Here is a 22,790-nt window from a genome sequence, read left to right as displayed (position 1 = left end):
TCTCCTACTCGTACGTGATTCTCAACTCTCAAGGTCAATCTTAACCCTAAGATTCCAATCCAACTTAGTAAATCTCACTTAGTAATCTGAGCATATTTTCTTTGAAATCCATATCAACAACCTCAAGGATTCAACTTATGCTAAAACTTTCTTTTTCTACTTAATCATTGATTCAACACTTAGTCACTCCCGAAAACTCCTGACGATTCTCTAAGTCTTACACATTCAAGTTAAACTTCCTGGGCTTAAAATCTAAACTTTTATCTAGTTTGCATCGGTAATGTCCTTTGACCCTTTAACACTTTTCAAGTGAAAATTCATTTCTTAAGACTATAATGTCTCCACAAATTAATCATGTACTTAGCAAAACTTATTCCTCGAACTCGACTACAACAATCTAGTTCAAAGTTAATTCTTCTCCATCTTGCTACTTATCAAGCTATCATCTATAACCTGATTAAATCCAACCTATTTGGTCTCTAACAATTCCACTCTGTAATCACATAACCTATGACTTCATAACTTCCGAGAAAATACCTAATATGTTTCCAATATTAAATCTTTTGACTGAGTCTACTTCTACTTGGAGTAATCACACGAACCAACCAATTAATGTCTAAACGACAATCATCAACTTCCAAAGGTTCAATTCTTAATCTTGTACAATCAAGTGCTTAACACGAACTTTCCTCCCAAATTCAACTAATCTTCGATCAGATCAAGTTAATCTTACCAATCCTTCTATCAAAGTCCATAGCCAGCTGTGATTCCGAATATCACCCCCTCAATATTAAGTTGATCAGACCTAATACATCGAAGGTGGAAATCTAGAAAAACCTACTGGATCAGTCAATGAGTTCCTATCATCCAATAGTCACAAATATCTTGATATTAAATCCTCAATAATGTCGCTACGGAACTACACACTCTCGACATCATACGTATACTATCCATACGAAATCTCTCTGTGATTCATTCTTTAGCTTCAAGCTTCTGGTCAAACGCATCGGTACAAGACTACTTTCTAGGCTTAACGTGTTATCTTAAACCTCGGGTACTTCTATAGCTAAAATACGAGCTACGTTCAAATAAGGTATTAGTAGGCGTAATAACTATAAGGTCAAAGCTTAGACAGTATAAATAAGTTAGGTGTGTTTGCACACGCTACGAGAGTAATGGAATATATTATACTGAAATGAGAAAGAATGGTTAGAAAGTTACCATCGTTCTGTTAAGTTAGACAAACAGTTAGTACTCATCATAAGATAGCATTTCCATAACTATACAATATGATTAAGCAATAACTTCAATCAATTTTTAAGCGAAAAATCGCTTGCAGACAATCAATTTTCACTCTTTGTAGAGTCACACAACCTAGCACAGAAGACCTATTCCCCAACAACTCCCGAAAGACTCGACCGTGCTCTGATACCACAATGTAACACCCCGATTTCGGTGGCGTCACTTTAGTAACCAAAAGTAAACTTAATGCGGAAAAACGTGAATATTTTTTTTTCGATAATAACTAAGACAAGACTGAAATAGATAAAACCCAAACGCGAAAAGCAATAAAACTAATATACAAAATATATAACAGCCCCCCCGCTGTAAGTAGCAACCTCGTCACGAGTGAACCTCCAGTGACGGGTAATAGAAGAGTAGCGCCCGTAGGCAAAAGTACAAACCAAAAGAAAAGGTTAAGTGTCCGCAACACTATCCCTCAAAACTGAGAATAAGCTGGCCCATCGGCCTGAAACAAGACCTCCTAAGTCCAACCAACTCTCTGTGATTCTCGTAAAGAACCACACGAAAGCTATAGGTGGGAAACTACCCTGTCCCAAAAGAAACAAATGATGTTCAGAGCTAAGACTCTACTCCTACACTAATCCCATCTCGAGGAGCTCACACCAGCACTAAGACCTACATGCTAGCGTGGTCGTCGCCCAAATCTGAATTCAGAACGACCTAGTCTAAGTACACCATCCGTCCTCCTCTCACTACCGCGATACGCTCCAGTTTCTGCATCTCAACCCTAGTTCCTCCCGAAGGATGAACCATCATGGATCAGCCCGCCAAAGACATCTGACAAAGGGCGTTTGTTCGCCAAAGCACACACAGAAGACGCGAGGGTCAACTCCAAAGAATTATGTAAATAATAGCACCAATAAATATAAATGAGATAATAGCCACTTAGGCTTATAACTAGGGATAACATCCTAGGGTTGCATACTTCCACAAAGAATATAACGACTGTAAATCACAGTTAACATGCATCAAGTAGAACTACAAGTATCAAACACACTCATCATGTAGTCAGATCAGCATAAAACCCGAATAACGTCACTCTGCTTGGCGACGGAACAAACCGACAACGTCACTCTGCTTGGCGACGGAACAAAACCACAACGTCACTCTGCTTGGCGACGGGACAAAACCACAACGTCACTCTGCTTGGCGACGGGACAAACCAAAGGTATTGCCACTTATAGGCTGGGCACCTCGAGACGGTCGTAACACTAGCCTCGTGTTTAACCATTTCTGCTCGGGCGTCACTTATCACCTTTGGCTATAGTCAAGACGGTACAAACTCTACATGGTCTGACCATTTCTGCTTGCTATGCCGAACATCAACAGGCACGATACAACTCTACATGGATGATCGTTACCTCCTGTTGTGCCAGGTATAGTCAGGACCGATCCAACTCTGCATGGCTGATCGTTACTTCCTGCTATACCGAAGTACTCTGCTTGGCACTTCATAACAACACATAGCTGCTCCAACAGCACAAGAGTATCAAATACTCGGGAGCTATCAATTCCCCGGACTTATCCCCAGGATAGCCCAACAACATAGCTGCTCCCACAGCACAACAACAAACGCTGCTCCAACAGCCCGACATCAAACGCTGCTCCAACAGCACAACAACAACATACTCAACACTTGGATCTGACGACACTTCTCGTTTTCCAAAACTATGGTTTTCATCCAAAGCCTCCTTTCGAGATTATTACCCTTACTTAAAGATTTAGAGGTTGTTTAATGTCTTATGAATTTTCTTTTCAAAATAATATCCTTTTTAGTCTTATCGCAATTCCTATAAGTTCTCGGGATCTTCGAATCCCCAAATGACTCCAGAGAATGTCTCGATCCATAAACCCTATACAAGGCCCGAACCTCGTTCGTCCTATCAAACTTTCTCAAAACTCTCAAAATAAAATCGGCATGACCTGCCCGCTATTCTCACCGTTCAGAATCTCAGATTTCCAGTGTAAAGCATATTTAAATCATCACAATCAACAACATGTCATATATCAAGAAATCTCAACATTAACACTTAGCACTTAGCATATAAAGCATGCACCACACATCCTAGATTACCCACATAGCACATAGCATGTAAGTCAATCTTCAAAAACATTCAGTAGATGAATCATCTACATTGTCAGCCGAAGCCTCAGAAAACATTTTCAATCACACACAATCTCAGTGCATAAACAGTAAACAATGTCGAAATATCGACCCTAAGCATTAACTAGAGATTCAGTGAGAAGCCCTCACCTGTAGGTTCTCCAGAATAATCAACTAGTGCTTCCTCGCACTCAAAGTGTTGTTCCTCAGGAAATTCCTCAAAAGTTCCTTTAAAACAAAATCACAGAAATACTATCAGAATCTATCGGAAACTAAGCTATCGATACTTACTAAGGTTACTCGAAGTAATCTATACTCTAAGGTACGATAATCTAGCGCGAAAGACAAGTTTTCGGAAAAAAGGAAATTTCTTCCTCCCCCTTAATAGGGCTCGGCCACTTTGGCTAATTATGGGGCTCGATTTTTCTTCGATCAAACTTGGTTCCTATGCTTTCATAAGCCGTAACTAAGGGTATTCTGAACTCGGAAAAATTATCGGATCGAAAACTGTCGCAGGGGTATTTTGGTCATGATTTTTAACTTAGGATTTTCAAAACTGAAATCCCAAAAATAAAATTTTGCAGGGACGTCACCAACGACGTTTATGACAACTAATCCTACTAGCACTAAGCTAAGGCGATAGTTTTCAGCCTAAAGGTTGAAGCTTTACTCCAAAAACTCCAAAATGGGTATTTTAGGCTAAAATCGATTCCGGCGGAATTCCGGCGACATAACGGAAAATCTAATCCGGCAGAAGTGATCTTGGGCACATATAGAAGAGGTTTAGAATCAGAAATGAAAGATTCAGGATAGTTTTGCAAAAACCCATAAACTATCCACTCAGAAAACTCTACAGAAAAGCTATGGAAAAAGCGATCAGAGGTAAGGATTAGCGACTATACCTCGAAACCTTGAAGCAGCAACTGATTAATCAACGATCAAGCAAGAAATGAAGAAAATCTCTCCTCCTCCTCTCCTATGCAAACTCGCGGCCTCCTTGGGAAGAAATGGTGGAGTTTTGTGATTTCTTCTCACTTGCTTGCTATATATAGAAAATGGTAATTCGCGGGAAAATGAAAGTTTCGCGAATCTGATTTTTCCGGCATCATTCTCCATGAATTCTAAGATAGGTTTTGGCAAAGGAATTCCTAAGCTAAGAAGATGTCTCCTTGTATTTTTGGCAACTAATGCAAAGTCGGTGCAAAGTCGGTGTAAAACTATTTTACCCGATAAGTTGCTTTTTGCATCGAATGTCGGAATGGAAAACTTCCTTCTGAAGAAAGATTGAAATCATCAAGAGAAATGGGTGTACGCGTGTAGAATATTCATTTGAAGCTCTGAATAGATAAAGTCTTCATTGTCGAGAAATTCTAGGATTTTGAAATACCAGGGTTTCGGTTTCGGCAAACTTCCGATGATTGGAATCGGACGTTCGTAGATCCTAGAGTTTCGCCTCGAAACGATTTTGATATATGGAAAAAGAGAAGTTCTAACATTTCTCTGAAGATTTTTGGAATTAACTGCTATCGTGCCTAAAAGTGAAAAACTAGCTATTTATTCGGGTTTCGCCCTAGGTTTAAGCGTATAACGATCGTGCTATAACTTTTATCGACATCCATACGATCCTCAGACTTTTCCTGAACTTTCTCCTTCATAAATTTATTTCATTTGGTAAACTCTAGTTCAGGTTTCCCTTCACGATACATCAACCCTAATCGTGAATAAGAAGTTTATTCACTTAGCATAAGCTTAAAAAACTTGGGTCTTACAACAACCATTCGATCATTCATTAACATATAATTTTCGACTCAATGCTAACACATACTTCGACCCTGTAAATAATTTGGTAGCAAAATATAAATTATACTAAAACATGTCAAGCATTTATGTACACCATATCTCAATGTTTAGTTTTTTACATAATAAAATTTTGGTGTTAACACAGCGTCATGTATTCCAAAATGATGCTGGAATATATAACTTGTCCTCTTTGTAATTGTGGTGTGGAAAACTCATCTCATATGTTCTTCTCATGCCCTCAGTCTTCGAAGGTTTGGATGGGAATAGACAAATGGATTGGAATAACTATTGTGCTCCAGAAGAATTTCCAAGCCAGTTTTCTGCAGCATCTAATTGTAATAAGACATATGGAGTACCTCTTGTACTCCCTTTAATGCATTTCTTTAGCTTATAAAAAAGAAAAAACTCATCTTCTTTATTTAGAGATGGAACCTGTTGGCCCAATATTTTGGCCCAAAAAGGAAAAAAAAAAAAAAAAAAACACATCCGGCCCAAAGCACCCAAAGTAGTCGAATTCGGACTAAAGAAAGGAAAGGGAAAATACGCCAAGTTGTAGAGGCAGCCGAGTTCGACAATAGGAACTATTGCCAAACATGGGCACATTTAACACGTGCAGCATTGACCAAGTAAGATTCTCACCACGTTGGTCGAATACGTGGCCAAGAAACGGTTGAAGCAGTTAGAGCACACGATCTCCCCTACTGCACAAAGGACTTCCAAAACCAACTCCAGATCGTGGGAAGAGGGGATCAGACCCACTAACCCATCCAAGGAGAAGAAGAAAACCGCCAAGGATATGCTCTATAAATAGGAGAATTCAAGTTAGAAAAAAGGTTCCCAACTCAACTCTGAAAAATTCACTAAAAGCTCTAATGTCCGCATCAATGAGACTCGAGGAGCAAGACGTGATGACGAAGGAGTATGTTGCAGAACCAAGTGTTTATCTCTACTACGTTTAAGCTTGTCGTGTTATTTGTTAATTTCCTGGGATTCACCAGTTCTGTTGTTTAATTTCTGGTCGAAATTCACATTCCTTGCAGTTTCTTTGTCACTTTGTTACACTTTGCTCTTCATGTAATTGATCCTTATTTAATGAAATCCAGTTTCTTTTGAATCAGTCGTTGTTGTCGAAAACTATCAAATCACACACAACACTTTGGCAAGACGTTTTCCCAAAAGGACCCTGATTCTAAACTTCCTTTAGTCGAACTAAGAGGATATTTGTTTACCAAAAATCACCGTAAACAGAACCACATTCCATCACACCAAGATCCCACCTCTACAAGACATGACACTCCTTTTTCTCGGCAAGGGCGAACACAAATGGGAAGCATTGCTGCAAACAACCCACATCAGACCAAGGATCCTGCCAGAATTTGATTCTCTCCCCCTTACCAAGCCTCCGATATGATAAAGCCTGCTGCCAGCTGATCATACCCTTGAGACGCCTCTATAACATCTCCCTCACAACTGAAGCTAGATTGGACATGCTCCCAAATGCATGCAGAGAAATCAAATGTGCGGGGTACTTCTGACAAGCAAGTACAATATCTATCAACTCAAGTATGCTCAATATATAAGCGAATAAAGACCCTAACTAAGATTATCAAAATTAGCATGTGAGAATTTTTGTCTACTAAACATGAAATAGGCACATTAATTTTAACCATCAGCTCGATCTTTCATGCAAGTGAGTAACATCATCTGCTTCGTGTTGGCTTTTACTGTAGCTTCGGCCAAGAAGACTTACTGATCTTTAACATTAGCTTCAATTCATTTAATATAAGCTTCGACTTCAACATTAAGCCGATGCTAGCTAGTTAGCAATTTTATTGTAGTGATTTGTTTAAAAGTTTAAATAAAATTCAGACCAAATCAAACTCATTTTTTTTTCAATGGAATCAAACTCATTAAATATGATGGGTTCAATACTTATTTTACCCTAAACTTAAACCTACCTATCCATAAACATTCTTACATGTCGTGATTGATTAATATTTTATTCACATTCTAAATCAAATTACACCCAGAGAGGCATAAAAATAAAAGAAGAGAAAAATGAGAAATATAACATGTGATATGTATACTTCTTGATCCATAAAGACAATTTAAATTTCTCTATAAATAAATACAATTTAAATGTTAGTCTTCTAGATTTTCGATAAAGAGAAAAGATTTTTTGCTAGCACATTATAAGATAGTCATATTCGTAAGATGAATTTGCTTTCATTAACGTATCAATAAATATTATGTATAGGGAATCTATCTGATATTTTATAATTAGCTAACTAATTGTATCTATTAACAACTTTAATAGCTTATGTAATATTAACCAAATCAACATGCACAAGCTTGATGTGGAAACTGAAAGATAGTGCTTGCGGGTAAAATAATAGTGAATTTGTTGTAAACAAGATTTGAGGCGAGATGGATATAGCAGACATGTTGAACAATGATTAAATGTGTACAACAATTATATATATATATATATATATATATATATATATTTTGATATTTTATAAGCCAATTGCATTTCAAAACTAACATAAGGGGTGCTAGAAACCGAATAAAAAAGTAATGACACCAAGGAAAAGCATGACATTACCAGTAGGAATACAAAGAAAAAATATTTTTATCTCTTATGATCTCATCACACCACATATCGATTACGGCCCCGTTTGGAAAAACAGCTTAATTAAGCACTTATGGTCATAAGCGCTTATGACGTAAGCGCTTATTCATAAGCTATTTTTAAAAATTTATTGAAATAAATTAAAAATAAGCTGTATATAAGCATAAGTTATCATGAGTAGCTTATGAAAATAAGCTGAAAATAGCTTATGACAGATCATAAGTTGTTTGCATAAGCCTTCCCAAACACTGGCTTAAGAGCTTATACTGTCAGATAAGCTCAAATAAGCTCTTCCAAACTGGGGCTACATCTATCACTTATCTCTAGCTTTAGCTTCTCTATTCTATTTCTATCTAGTAGTTACCATGCTTCCCTATTTCTATCTCTATCAAGTAGTTACCATTGGAGTTGTAGAGAGTATTGCAATATGTACGTACCTTGGCTAGAATATTCTCAATCCATAGAAGCTAGTTCATAAAAACATTTGTTTTTTTAAGGAGAAAAGTTTGTTAAAATATAGGGAGGCCAGAAAAAAACTTCTCAAGACAAGGTACAAATCACCCTAAAAGCAAGGGCGGCACATAGATACAACACCAAAACAAAAGAAGGAAACCTTTTGTTACCAGGAAAAAGTAAACAGTAAAGGAGAACAAATAGCAATCAAAAAGGATTACACCAGCATCAACATCAACCGAACAAAAGCCCCCCCACTTAACAGCCAGGGTCACGACTAACAACCCAACATAAACTCTAATTGGATGCTAATGTAGATTTTAGTTACGGTATCATATTTGAGTTTAGCAAATCATTAACGATAAGATAGAGGTATTATACTAACTAAAGTTGTAAAACTCAAAAGTTTACATAAACTAGTGGAGTGTCTGTAAAGTCAACTAGTAAACACGACTCTAAGATTAAAAGAGTTTACCTCATGCAAAATTAACATTTTAAAAACCTCAACAATGAAGCATCAATAAAATTTAACATATACTTAAATATTCAAATCATACATTGACTAACATATAAGAACAAGTTAAAATCATACATAAAATGACTAAATAGAAGTTCATAGGAAAATAGTAACACATATTCATAAGGTTTGTAAGGTAAAAGACTGAAACTTCAAATAGGAGCAAATATACCATATCCTTCAAACCATCAAATCCAGCAGTTGCATTCATAGTTAGAAGATATTATTGGAGACAACAGAGAATTTAGGAACTAATTGCGCATTCAATTTTACATGCTGGAGAGATCCTCGAGCACCCAGATAAATGTTTGAAAAGTTGGTCGATCTTCTCAGATTCCTTCGAGTCGCTAATGTGAAGGGTCAGCACTTGTAGAACCCTTGCATTTTTTAGGATATATGCTGCAAAATCAAAATCATCATACATGTCTTTAATTTTATAGCTTTCAATAGAGCATGTTGTTAGATGTAATGAAACACATTCTGGAACAAGTTCTGTCGTATGTGCCCATTGCTCTTCGTAATTCTGCTGTGTGTACAGAAGCTGTTAAACATAGAGACAAAATCAAGATTTATGAAAAGATCAGCATAAACAAAAATGATCCATAAATTAACCACCAGAAACCTTTTTAATGGCAAGAGATTGAAGCTTGGGACAATAAGGGAGCACTTCCATTACACGAACCCAGCTAGGGAAGTGAAGAAAGGTTAGCTTAAGGCTCATTAAGTTACGAAACACAGGCATTTCTCTGTAGTAGGAATTGATGTATTTGTCATTGTGCCTACGCTCCATCTGCAAAATTTTAGCAAGATCTCAATGAAATTGAATGAATATAAGTAGTAATTAAGTAAGAACTTCTCATCTTGATCATAATTTTCTTACATCCTCAATGTGTAGAAACTCTACATTCGGAATTGCACTGAAAGGAATATTTAATGCGTTGATATGTGCTTTCACAACCTTGGGCAAGGTTTTAAACCCTCCAATAAGAATGGGATCCCCAAAACAGGGACCTAATACAATCAAATCCTCAACATTGGGACTCCCATTAAGAATTTTCTTCAAATCTTCCCTTTGTCCACGAAAAATAACGTAAATCAAATGAAGGGTTGTGAGTGAGGGAAGATCAACAGAACCAACACAATGATCCATGATTATATTGCGCAGCTTCAAAACTACGAGGGTTTTGGAGGAGGTGAAAACTGATCCGGGCAGCAAGTGCAAGAGAAAATATGTTGTAGACAGCTGGAGATTCTTGACGTGACGCCGTTTCGCGGCTTCGATCCACTCGTCCGTCTTGAACCAGCTTCTGTCATTGCCGAGCTTGAAGTGAGAGGCGAGGGAGAGCGTCTCAATTGGGTGGTGCTGGACGCGCGGGGAGAGGAGAACATTGTCGACGAAGCGGCGGAAGTGGATGTAGTTCTCTTCGTCTTCTTCGGCTTCATCGTCGAAGTCGAGGGCGGTAAGCGAGTAGAAGAGTGGTGTCCACCTCTTGGAGAGGACGGTGGTGGTGAATGCGACCTCAGTTGGCAGAAATGAGAGGATGTTGAGGAGGATTTCGTCCGGTAAGTCGCTGAGCCGATCGTCCATCGGCGGCATTTTCTTCGGCATTTTGACTCAGCTAGCAGAGATTTGGACTCAGAGAGAGGAGAAGAATAGATGATGAAGATGAGAGCGGAGATTAGGGTTTGTCTATACAACATGACAAGTTTATTATATTATATACCAGGTTGATATGGAAAGTGACGTCTGCAAACCCAATAAAGAAACACGTAAATGTAATAACTCCCATTATTTCTCACAGTACTGTTTAGACTTTACAGACAAATTAATTGAGCGTAAAATCAACAGAAACAGATTAATTATGATGTTGAAATTGATTTAGAGACCATGGAAAGAGTTAGAGATCAAGTAGTTCAGTTTAATTGGGAGGACAAAGCTACCGACTCTACATCAGAAAGTGCCGGAGATGGTTGTATGATGATTCTGCAAGCAATTGACCTACCATATGTATCTATATCAAGATCTTCTTAATTATGCAGATGGCTGGAGGTTACAATAACTGAAGGATACTGTGGCTTACCTGCACCTTGGGGATGAGAAAGCTCGCACCCTCCCTCACTGTAAGTGTAATTTCTCCCTTGGCAGTTAGTGCATCAAGAGGTGTGGCTTGTGTATTTGCTGAAAGAAAACTCGCCCTAGTCTACATACATTTTGGAGGAAGATGAAGATTGAGGTCTCGCATGCAGAACATAATACCCTACAGAATTTTCTTTTTCATTACTTCTATTTATTTGTTTATGAGGGTTTGGGTAGTGTGTTTTGTTGACAGTTCTTGGGCATATAGGTGTTACATGCCCTTATCCCTAATTAGCGTTTGTTTGAATTTACAATATTTAATTAAGTTTTTGTCTCGCTATTGGCACCACAGTCGTTGCTGCCATTGTTATCACCACCACCTCCACTGCCTTCATTACTACCACCCACCGCCATCACCACCCTTCGTCATCGCTACCGTCATTATTATATTTGCAGGAAAACATAAATGAGATTTTGCTTTTTAAAAAATTAATTATTATTTTTAAAGTAAAATTACTTTTTAAAGCAATGACGAACAAGCCAATTATAGTTCGCTTGTTTCACTTTCTTATTGAAAAAATCACTTTTTAAATTAAAAAATTATTTTTCTAAAATTTTAAGATGTTTGTTATAGTTTTTCCAAAATTCAATTTTTTAGAAAAAAAAAAAGGTGAACATATTTTTTTTTGTTACAAGAATGGTAGAACGGAGAGAAAGCACTTCCAGACTACCGGGCAGGGCGCCAGTGGCATGCTGGGGAGGCCAACAGAGGCCACTCCTAGAAGGAGCGTCGGGGATCACCTCGAGGAGGGTTGCCCACCAACTAGGATGTTACTGACCCCAGGGGGATTTGAACCCTCGAACTTTGGGAGGTAAAAGCAAACTCGGAACCTTAGATCGATACTTTAGAGTGCATTTATTTGAACTTAATTTTAGAAAAATCAACTTTTAATTTAAAAACCATTTTTCTAAAATTTAAGATGTTTGTTTAATCTTTCTAAAATATCATAATTTTTAAAAAATATGTACTAACTTATCAAAAAAAAATCTATTATTATATATGAGGGAAGATAAAAAAAAATTACTTCTCCACTTATTTTAGTTGAAAAAACTTTATAACTTCATGATTAGGATGTGAGAGGGTGGAATGAGAAAAAAAAACTTCAATAACCCACTATCTTGGTTAGAGAGTTTTTTGTCAGAATGACACTTAAAAAAAACGGAGGGAGTAATTAGTGTAGTTAAACATCATGAAGTCCAATATCTTAGTATTGAAAGCATTGCACCCTTTAACACATTTGAATTATTGAGGGTGAACATCCATGATGCAAAATCAGTCTTGTTGAATCAATTGAATTCTCTAGAATTTAAAATCCCTTGAATTTCTACAATCCCTCATCCAAACGCAACCTAAAAGAAAGAAAAAAAACTAATTGATTCACTTAGACAAAGTTATATCATACTTCCTCCCCCGTTTTTAAATAACTGTCCACTTAGAGAGAAATTTTTATTTCATAATAACTGTCCACTTATAATTCTCATGAAGCATTAATTGGTATTTTTCTATGTAATGCCCCTATAAGTAAAATAAACCATGAGAGATAATAATGCATTTTAAAGGGTAAAATAGGAAAATACATATAATGTTTTAAAAAGTTAACAAAATTTATTGCATTCTTAATATGTGTGCAACGTTTCTCTTCCACTTGGTCTCCTACAATGTCAAGCAAAATTATTTTAGAAAGGTACACTGTCAGCTTTTAAATGCATTTGTGGAGTAACCCATAAAATATTTTAAACATAGGACACTAAACTTAAGAGTAAAAGTATCAAAAAAGGCATGGCATAGAATCAGTTTTCCACTCCCAATAAGAACCTCAATAGTTTTCTCACATGGTCATCCAGATGCAACGTTTCTCTTCCAAGTCTTGCTTTCCAGACATCATCAGTGATGCAAGGCAAGTTTGTTCTTTTGCCAATTGTTCTTGCTCCTGATTGCTCAACAATAATTTCCAGCTGTGTAGCAATTTTATATAATCATATAAGATTAATAATTACTATATCACATAGTGTGGCAGAGAAAGGAAACCCTACAAACAAAAAAAACAGAGTAGCTTAAATAAACAACCTGAAAGCCAGTGATCCTTTATGTCTTGTTTTTCCTCATAAACACAATTGTATAGGTCTAGCTAAACAATGGTAGGTAAAAGGATAAAGATGATTGTTTAGGGCCAATACTTCATATTCCAATGCTATTCTATATTAAAACTTTTTTTTTAAGTTATATTAAAACTTAAAAGCATATTTTTTTAGCTTTTATATCAATATAGATGGGAATAACACAATGGTTAGATAAATAATAGCATTTCATCAAGGTAATCCAAAGTCCAAATACAACTGAATATGTTGATCAGTTGGTGAGGAGTTGAACCAACCAGCTTAACCAGATGTCCCTTGTTCAAACCTGGGTATGCAGTGTGTTAAATAATCAGAAGCAGAGTTTTGCAACCAATAATAGCCATACCTGCCTCAAGCAAGATTGCCTCTTGTGGAGAATACTTTTGATCTAGGCATAAGAATTAAGAAAGGAAATCCGAATGATATAATCATAGACCCTCTAGTTTCTGGGTTTGGAAAACCAAGAATTTTAAAGATGGTGAGTCTTTCAACATTTTAGGAATCTCTTGTAATATGGACAATGCACTCTAAAATTTGAAAACAAAAAAATAAAAAGAAACTCTACCAAAAGGACAAAGGGAAGAAGTGTCTCTATCTAGCAAGTTGGAAGCAAGACAAAAAAAAATTAACTTGCAAACCTCATCTTCAAAGATTATCATAACTAGAGAAGAGAGGCCCACATTAATAAATAGACCAAATTAAATTTTCACCTCAACATAAAAACACCAATCTGGAACTCGATCATGCGAGAGAAATACTGTTCAATAACATTCATTTGTAAATCCAAAGCAAACTCAAGCACAGATCCATTCCTGACCAGTTCCTTCTAGGCTTCCCCCATCCATATAGACACTAATTTGAACAATCAAAATAGAGACTTCAAGGAAAAGGATAACCAAATTGTGATATTATAAAGAGTAGATACTATAAAATAAAATAAACATAAGGCTTGGAGGTCCTGTGAATGTGTTTGTGTGAGTGGGAACTGGGAAGTGTAACATTCTTAAATTTCAGAACAAAAATACATTCTTATGAAATCTTGACACCAGGAACAAGGCATGTGATATATGTTGGGTGAGCTAAGCAAGAGAATACTGGATAAACAGCCACCTAAACCAGATCCGTTAAACTTTGTACTGAATCTAAACTAGAATTCAGCTCCCTGAATTACTTATTGTAGTCATTGATTAGTTTTAGCCTCAGCTCGACTTTGTGAGGCCCTCAAAAGCCACAAGTTAAGCAAGCTTGCACACCCTTAGGAGAGCTCCAAGACTGGAAATGGCAAGGATATAAGAACACGAGACTTCCCACATCCCTTGGTTTTAGCAAGTTCTTACACAATACAATACTCAATTAAAAAAGTCGAATAATACTTTATACCGATAACAAAAACTAGAGCATGAATGCCTCAGATGAACTCACAAAACAAGCTCCCCCAGCACATTCTAGCATAATAACTTGATTATTTTCAAAAACTCCATATGATGCCTTAAGTAGTACAATGCAAGAAACACATGCAAATCAAATTGATTGGAATTCAGAAACATTGGTGCCACATTTGGCCCAAAAGCACCAATAATTTAAATAATCACATTATTATGATGAAAGTGAAAATGTACAAACAGAATAAATAGAAAACGAAGCTAATCACATACCCAAATGAACCATCACCGCCAATCAGAATCAGAATTATAAACAAAACAAAAAAATAGCGGAAAAAGTAGATTTGAATACAAGAAAGGAACAAATCTATACCTTCAATTTAAGCTTCTCAAACAAGAAAAAATAAATCTGAAAAAGGAATCACAAATTCTTGAATATGTTGACCATAGATGATGCAGAGTAGCAACAGAAGTGGAAGGATAAGATCAGAAGAATGCACACAAATGGTGAAGACATTTAAGGGGATTCTGACGACAACTATACATAACCTCCAGCAACGAAGACACAACCAATGAATTGGACAACAGTGATGCAAACAGAAAATGGTAACACAGAAAACAATGGATCGAAACTGCTAGGGTTTACAGTGGTAGTTTTGTCAACCTGATAATTCAGTAACAGTTTCCCAAAAAAACCAAAGATGAGAAGCGGTTTGGATTAGCTTTCTAATAAGTTGGTTTCAAAAGTTAAAAGTTCTTCAATTACATTTATACAAACATTACTTTTAATTAAAAAGTAGTTCTAGTAGATAAGCTTTTAAAGAGTTCCTGGCCTAACCTCCAAAGAAGCCTTACATAAAACTACTATGAAACCTTAGTACTTTAAACTAGAAGATGGATATTACATCTAATATTAATTAATAGAGATCCATCCAAAGGAATATCAGAAAATCTACCTCCTAATATTGAGGACAGGGTGATATCAAACTCTCTGTGTAGACAACTGGCTCATAGGAGTAGGACATCTCTGGGAGAATCCAAGCTTTGATGTTTTCAATATAAAAAATCCGAGTAACTTTGTCCGTAGGAGTTGCACGCCTATAAACAACTAAACCCCGAAAGGAAGACAGTGGTAGTAATTCTTCCTTATCCTCAGAAATATAATGAGGCTGGTTAAGCGGAAAACAGCTACAATCCTCAGGAATACTGAATAATTTAGTCCAACACTTTCCATGCTCCTTAATGACCCAAATATCCCAAAACAACTGCTCATGAGAAACAACGCACAAGCAATCTCGCAACACTCCCAATGTGAGGTTTAGGTCATCTAATTTAGGCAGCCGAAGTTCCTGAAAGGACTCCTTCCCCACATCAAGACAAACAATAAACCGCTTCTTCGAATCCCAAACCACAGAAGCTATCCAGTAAATTGTTCCATAAGCAAATGTTCCTGTTTTATCAACGGGGCAAAAATCCACCTCCATCCTTCTCCAAAAACTGGTACCAAACGTATGAATCATCACTCGAGTTTTGAGACCATGATCAGCGTCAAAAATCATCTTAACCGCCTTATAACTTTCAGTGAGACGATCGTAACCGAACCCTAACGACGTCTCAATTACAGAATACCCTGGCTTAATATTTTCCAATGGCGGCGATTTCACAAAGGTCCTAGTCCAAGGGTTCCATGCCTGAACGATACGGCTTCCGAAGCAGTACGAACAGAGAATGCCATCACAAGAGCTAAAGATAACAGAAGAGTGGACAGTATAGTTGGGAGGGTACTCTAACCGCGTGGCTGCGTAGGAATCAAAGGCATATCCGACTGGATAAGAGCTGAGTTTCCGGGAGGATTGGAAGAGGAAGGGAGTGAAGGTGGCGGTGTTAGGGTTCCGCCGTCGTTGGTGTCGCCACCTGACGCCATTTGTGATTGTGGCTGCACCGAGCGCTTACATGACTGAAGAAGATGCAACGACCATCGGAAAAAAAACCTGATTGCCGCTCTTTTTTTCTGTTTTTAATTTTTTTTTTTTGGGAGTGGGGCACCAATTCCTTGCTTTCCAATTGAAAACACTAGGATTATCGAGGTCGATTTCGGGTTAAAAACATCGGTTGGGTCAGTTGAAAAACAAAGCAGCAAGCCCGCCATTGTTCATTCAGTGCCAACACGTTCATTGGGTTCGGTTTTGTCGAGTAACGGTTTCACCAGTTTCACCGGGTGGGTATAATCGAGTTGTTAATCCATGAAAAAAATGAGATGATGAGTTCAAGCCAAGTTGTTTTGTTAAGTTCAAAAGCTAATAATATCGTCTATCATATTTTGAATGATAATAACTTTCAAGAGCATGAATGAATTGGTTAAATATTTCATGTAAACTGCATTTCAGGAAATAACCTCTACGCTTCACATCTCCATCGTTTGATGATCAAATACAAGACAAAGCATGAAGACGTTCAAAGCAGACTCCACAACCAAAGAAAGTCAAATCAGCTAGATCATCTGAACAAGAGAAGGCATATCAAGATAGAAGACAGTCCAAACAAGACAAGAAAGGACAAAGCTATAGTACAGACGACTCAAGCAATGTAAAGTCAAATTTGCATAGATTGTCTGATGAAGAAGAAGAGAAGAATGATAAAAGAAAGAAGAAGAGTCAAAGCTTCAGGACCAGAACTGTGCAAGATATATCCAAACTGACAGATCGTCTGAGAAGACCATGAGTAAATAAGATCTACATCGTCTATCTCAAAGGATGAAGTAATGTCTAGAGAAATAGCGACATATTCAAAATGAAAGTTCTCTGACATTGTTGAAAGAGAAAGTCAAGTGCAAAGAATCACGTGATATCTCACAAACCACTTTTAACAAGGAAACAAGTACAACATTGTCACCATCAGAGTTTGAAATTCTGGTTCACGCACAGGACATATGTCTTACCAATTGTCTAAGACATCTGTCACAACGTACAACAGATAACAGCAGAAGTGCAGCACAATATTAAATCAGCAAAAAAATAATAATAAAGAACACAGAGAATTGTTAACCCAGTTCGGTGCAACATCACCTACATCTGGAGGGCTTCAGCTTGAGAAAGATAATCCACTATTATAGAGAATCAAGTACAAAAAGGTCTTAATTGAACTGCCTCAGTTCACTGCCTTTCTACCTATTCCTACCTGTGGTTTATTACTTAGGTCTCCCCCTAAGTATGAGAACCCCTTCTCACTTTCTCACACACAATCACTACCATAGTGATTGAAACATTACAGAACAAGATAAAGATGATCTCAAGATCAAACAACTAACACAACAACTCTCAGCTTACAATAAGAACATAGAGCTGCTGAGAGAACACCAAGTGTGAACAAAACAAGAGTAAACCCTAACTTACTCAACAAGAAGCACCACCTAGCAACTAGGTCTAGGTCTTCTTAAGTAGCAGTTGTCCAGGCCTTGTCTTCGATGGGCTTGGGCCAGCAAAGAGTCCACACAAAACAGGAAGTTATTAATGAAACAAATCTGCAGAAAATCTTCAAAGATGCGTTTCAGTTGCAGATAAAAACTTCCATAAATATCTCAGATCAAATCCCTTAAAACTGATTTGATCACACTTGATATATTCCTTGAACGGAGCACAAAAGCTTCCAACAAAACCCTAACTTGATTACCATGTAATCAAAACAAAGCTTCACAGATAACTTAGCCAACTCATATCAGATCCGCAGGGACACATGTCATAGTCAAGATGTTACAACATCGTGTCCGACATGTTGGCACACAGCATACATTAGCTAAAATGTAGACAATCATAACAAAGGAACAACAGAGTTTCCTCTTTCTCTCACTAAAGGACTGAAACATTGTTGCTGATGCTACCAACCTACTATCAATATACACTTAGTAGCATTCTGTCTAAGCAAAAGGACACAATGCTTTTAATGCACCTAACAAGAAGAGTTGAAACCAATGAACAAAAATAAAGTATGTGATCTATTCAAGTTTCATAGATGTTCAAAATGAGCCAGATCTAAGTGTGCGTATTTAAGACTAAACGAAACTGGAAAGACAGCATTACAAGATATACTGATATGATTTCTGCCAAATGTTATACTCAAAAGGATATTAATGACTAAAAGAGACATTCTCTACAATTTTAAAGAAGTACTTTTTGAGAATTGCTATGGCTTTGACGACTCATTATGATATGGAACTTCACCAGATGGACATAAAGACTGTTTTTTTTTTACCTGAATGACGACTTAGAATAAGTTTATATGGACCAACTAGAAGGTTTAGGCATTTACAATGCACCAAGGGCTACATGCTCATGTATAGAAGGTCAGATCATATTGAATTAGTTGACTACTCGGATTCAAACTAGGTCGCATATGTAGATTCGAGAAAATATACATTTGATTATGTTTTTCCGTTGTATAGAAGCGCAATTTTGTAAAAGAGTGTTAAGCAATCAATTATTGGTGCTTCCACAACAGAGGCCAAATTTGTCATGCTTCAAGGCCACTACTCATGCATTTTGGTTGCAAAACTTTTGTTTGATATTGTCGATAGTATATTTAGGTCGCTAAAAATTTATTGTGATAATTTTGCAACTCTCTTCTTCTCTAAGAATGATAAGTATTCTAAGGGTGTTAAACCAATGGACTTGAAATATTTACCTGTTAAAAGAAGAAGTGCATAAACATAAAGTGCCTTTTAAGCATATTGGTATTGATTTAATGGTGGCAGATTTACTAACTAAGGGATTTATCACCCAAATTATTTTTTGACCATGTTACATATAGGGGCATTATTTGTTATTCGTATTATGGTGTATACAGGGATAGTTGTGATGTGTTAACATGTTATGTTTTGAAATTAAAGTTGAACATTACACTAAGTGTCGATTAAGGACCTAAGGTTATTTTATTTTGAGTTAAATGATCTTGTCGTTAAATTAAATGATTTGTATTTTGTAATACCATGATTTTTTTTTGAGCAAATAATCACCGTGATTCGATGATCTCATTTTAATAAAGGATGATGTCTTGATAATTTCAATATACGATGCGCACTTATCATTTATTGAATCATCAAATCATCACAGACCAAGTGGGAGATTGTTAATGTATGCTTATTGTAAGACCCGGTGATTTATTTATGTTTTGTATTATTGGAGAATAATATAAAGTACGATGTTTTATTCAGTAAGGAGAAATTACTGATCAATTGTTACTATCTCGGTTTTATAGTAATTTATTACGTAAGGCGCGAGTAGTCGATATGCATGCATGCACATGCATGAAATTCGAGTAGTGCATAGAATATGCATAAAAGGGAATTTTCGATCTATTATATTGGAGGAGGAGATTTATTTATTTATTTGTTAAATAAATATAAAGTGTTTTGGAATTTTATTTAAATAAAATTTTAATTGGATTTAATGTTATTTGGGAAATAAGATTTAAAAAAATTGAAGATATATTTTTCTTCTATGGGTTGGCCGAAATTTGGGTTGAAAGAGGGAAATATTTGAGTTGATTTTCCCAACAAATTTAATGTATTTGGACATTTGTTATTTTAAAAATTAAATCAGTTTTTTTATTATTTATGTACGAGAAGTTTTTTTTTAATTTGAAAGTTGGTTGAGGGAAAGGGAGTGGCCGAACCTTCTTGTTAGGGTGATGGTTTTGTTTTTTTTTCAATTTTGAAATTATTTCCATTTCTTTTAGTGTTTTAATTAAAAGAAAAATAAATAAATAAATATCCTAACAAACTAGGGGGGAGGCGGCCAAGGCTTGTTAGAGGGAATCTTGGGAAGTTGGTTACTTTCTTAGTGGAAAAGAAATTAATTTGAATCAAAATTAATTAAAATTATATTTTTGCCCTTGGGCTTGGGCTAAAATTAAGGGTTTTATCGTATTTTTACCTCCACATCCTCCACTATAAATAGGAGTCTCAGGTGAAGGGAAATCACAACTCAGAGCTCTCCAAATTTTCGTGAGTCTCTCTCCCTCCCTCTCCAGAGTTCTTCTTGACCTCTATAGGAAATAATTCCTATAGTAACTAAGCTCTGCTTCCTTCGAGAAGTAGTGAACTCAAGTATTCTTTTTCTTGTTTACAAGAAGAAGATGTAATATTGGTTGATTTTAGGGGATGGGGTTCGAATATGTGAAGGGGGGAAATGATGCTCCTTTTTCCTTCAAATTCTAACCCTAGTTTGTTGGTCCGTGCTGGTTTGCGCACGGAAAGGTTAGATCGAACGTACTCGATCTCGTGTGGAAAGCATAGCAAAGGTGAGGGCACTTCCGTCTAGAGAAGTCTTACTGCTTTCCTGCATGTGAAAAGTTGTATACAGGTGTGGTTGATAACATGCTTAGTATTAGTATTCAATATTATGCTAAGTGATGATATGATGTATGATTTATTATTAAGTTAGTATGATAAATTCATAGTATGCTATAGAACTAGTTAGTTGATGTATGCTAGTTCAAGTATACCTTATTTGCTAAATGAAATTATGCATGATGTTATTTAATTTCAATAGCATGAGATAAAATGCCTGTCTATTTACTTGAAGTAGTAACATGAGACTAGGATTTTATGATGTTTACTCGCATGCAAGTAGAGATTATGATTAGTGGAACATAGGTCTGGTTAGGACTATGGACCATGAGAACAGTGGTTCCGTTAGAGACAAAACGGATAACTTGCACGCGATGGTGAATGCGGTTTGAACCGTGATGTTATGACTTGTGGGTGTCTGACCCATGGTGTGCTGTGGTCGTTCCAAGGAACGCCATGATGTTGTGAGCTTTGCTCATGGTGTTGTTCGTTCGTTGGACGAATGGTGTTGGATCCAAGGTGAAGGGTGGTTGTGTGAAAAGTGAGGACGCATAGACTGACTGAAACTTAGGCTATGTGATTAACCCTATCGATATAATTCCGTTGAATATATTTTTGGGATATCTAGTTGTTCAAACATGCTTAGACAGGAACTACTTGAGAGTCAGAAGTTGACCCTCGCTATTTTGTTATTTGTTGTTTGGGCGCTTAACGCCAACAGATGGTGATTCTGAACGAGCTGGTGGATTAGGAGTGGGAGATTTATCTCCCTAGTTTTGATGATGACTCAGCCTGGGGCACCGACTACCGCCAGGGGAGGAACATATATGTCGGCGGCGCTATCAACTTCAAGCGTGACCCGAGTGGACAGGTTGTGGTGACTCAGCCCCTTAGAGGAAGGATTCGGTTTCCTCATGCACCTTCCCGATTTGGACTTCCTGTGGAGATCGCTAGCAGTACGGAGTCCGATCCAGAGGAGATTCCGATTTATGAACCAGGCGAGGGAAGCGAGCCTTCAGTGAACTCGGAGTATCGTAACCCTGCGGAGGGACTTCTGATACCAAAAGAGGAGCCTATGAGCCCAGTGGCACCACCCGAGTATGGACTCGATGAGGGACTCAAGGATCTTGCACCCGAGGTACCAGATGTGCCGCCAGGTTTCAAATGGACCATAGAGGAGTTAAAGCAGTGGAATCTGGAAATGCAAGCGAAGATTCAACAGGGAGCAGAAACGCCAGATCCTTCGAATATTTGGGCTGGACACTATGCAGACTGTAATCAGGACCATGGGTGGAAATGAGAGCGTTGATTTATCTTTAAAGTTTAGTTTGCAAGTACTCCCAGGTGTGTAAATAAACCACATTGTAATACTCGTCGATTTGATTACATCAAGAATTCAAATAAAGAATAGTGTTGATGTAATCAAATTCTTGATGTAATCAAATCGACGAGTATTACAATGTGGTTTATTTACACACCTGGGAGTACTTGCAAACTAAACTTTAAAGATAAATCAACGCTCTCATTTCCACCCATGGTCCTGATTACATTCTAAAGAGTGTCCAGCCCAAATATTCGAAGGATCTGGCGTTTCTGCTCCCTGTTGAATCTTCGCTTGCATTTCCAGATTCCATTGCTTTAACTCCTCTATGGTCCATTTGAAACCTGGCGGCACATCTGGTACCTCGGGTGCAAGATCCTTGAGTCCCTCATCGAGTCCATACTCGGGTGGTGCCACTGGGCTCATAGGTTCCTCTTTTGGTATCAGAAGTCCCTCCGCAGGGTTACGATACTCCGAGTTCACTGAAGGCTCGCTTCCCTCGTATGGTTCATAAATCGGAATCTCCTCTGGATCGGACTCCGTACTGCTAGCGATCTCCACAGGAAGTCCAAATCGGGAAGGTGCATGAGGAAACCGAATCCTTCCTCTAAGGGGCTGAGTCACCACAACCTGTCCACTCGGGTCACGCTTGAAGATGATAGCGCCGCCGACATATAT

General features: G+C 37.3%; 1 protein-coding gene across 1 annotated transcript; it reads right to left on the bottom strand.

The window, feature by feature from the left end:
- Positions 1 to 9,055: 9,055 nt before the first annotated feature.
- Positions 9,056 to 10,420, bottom strand: LOC130734502 (probable FBD-associated F-box protein At1g32375). Its single transcript, XM_057586953.1, has 3 exons — positions 9,692 to 10,420; positions 9,434 to 9,601; positions 9,056 to 9,352 (listed from the first exon to the last, which is right to left on the bottom strand). Exons 1-3 carry the CDS (start codon positions 10,418 to 10,420, stop codon positions 9,056 to 9,058), a joined length of 1,194 nt encoding a protein of 397 aa, XP_057442936.1.
- Positions 10,421 to 22,790: the final 12,370 nt, after the last annotated feature.

The sequence above is a fragment of the Lotus japonicus genome, chromosome 1 (assembly GCF_012489685.1).
Source record: "Lotus japonicus ecotype B-129 chromosome 1, LjGifu_v1.2".
In the NCBI taxonomy this organism is placed as follows: Eukaryota; Viridiplantae; Streptophyta; class Magnoliopsida; order Fabales; family Fabaceae; genus Lotus; species Lotus japonicus.
This window is presented reverse-complemented; position numbering and strand designations above follow the sequence as displayed.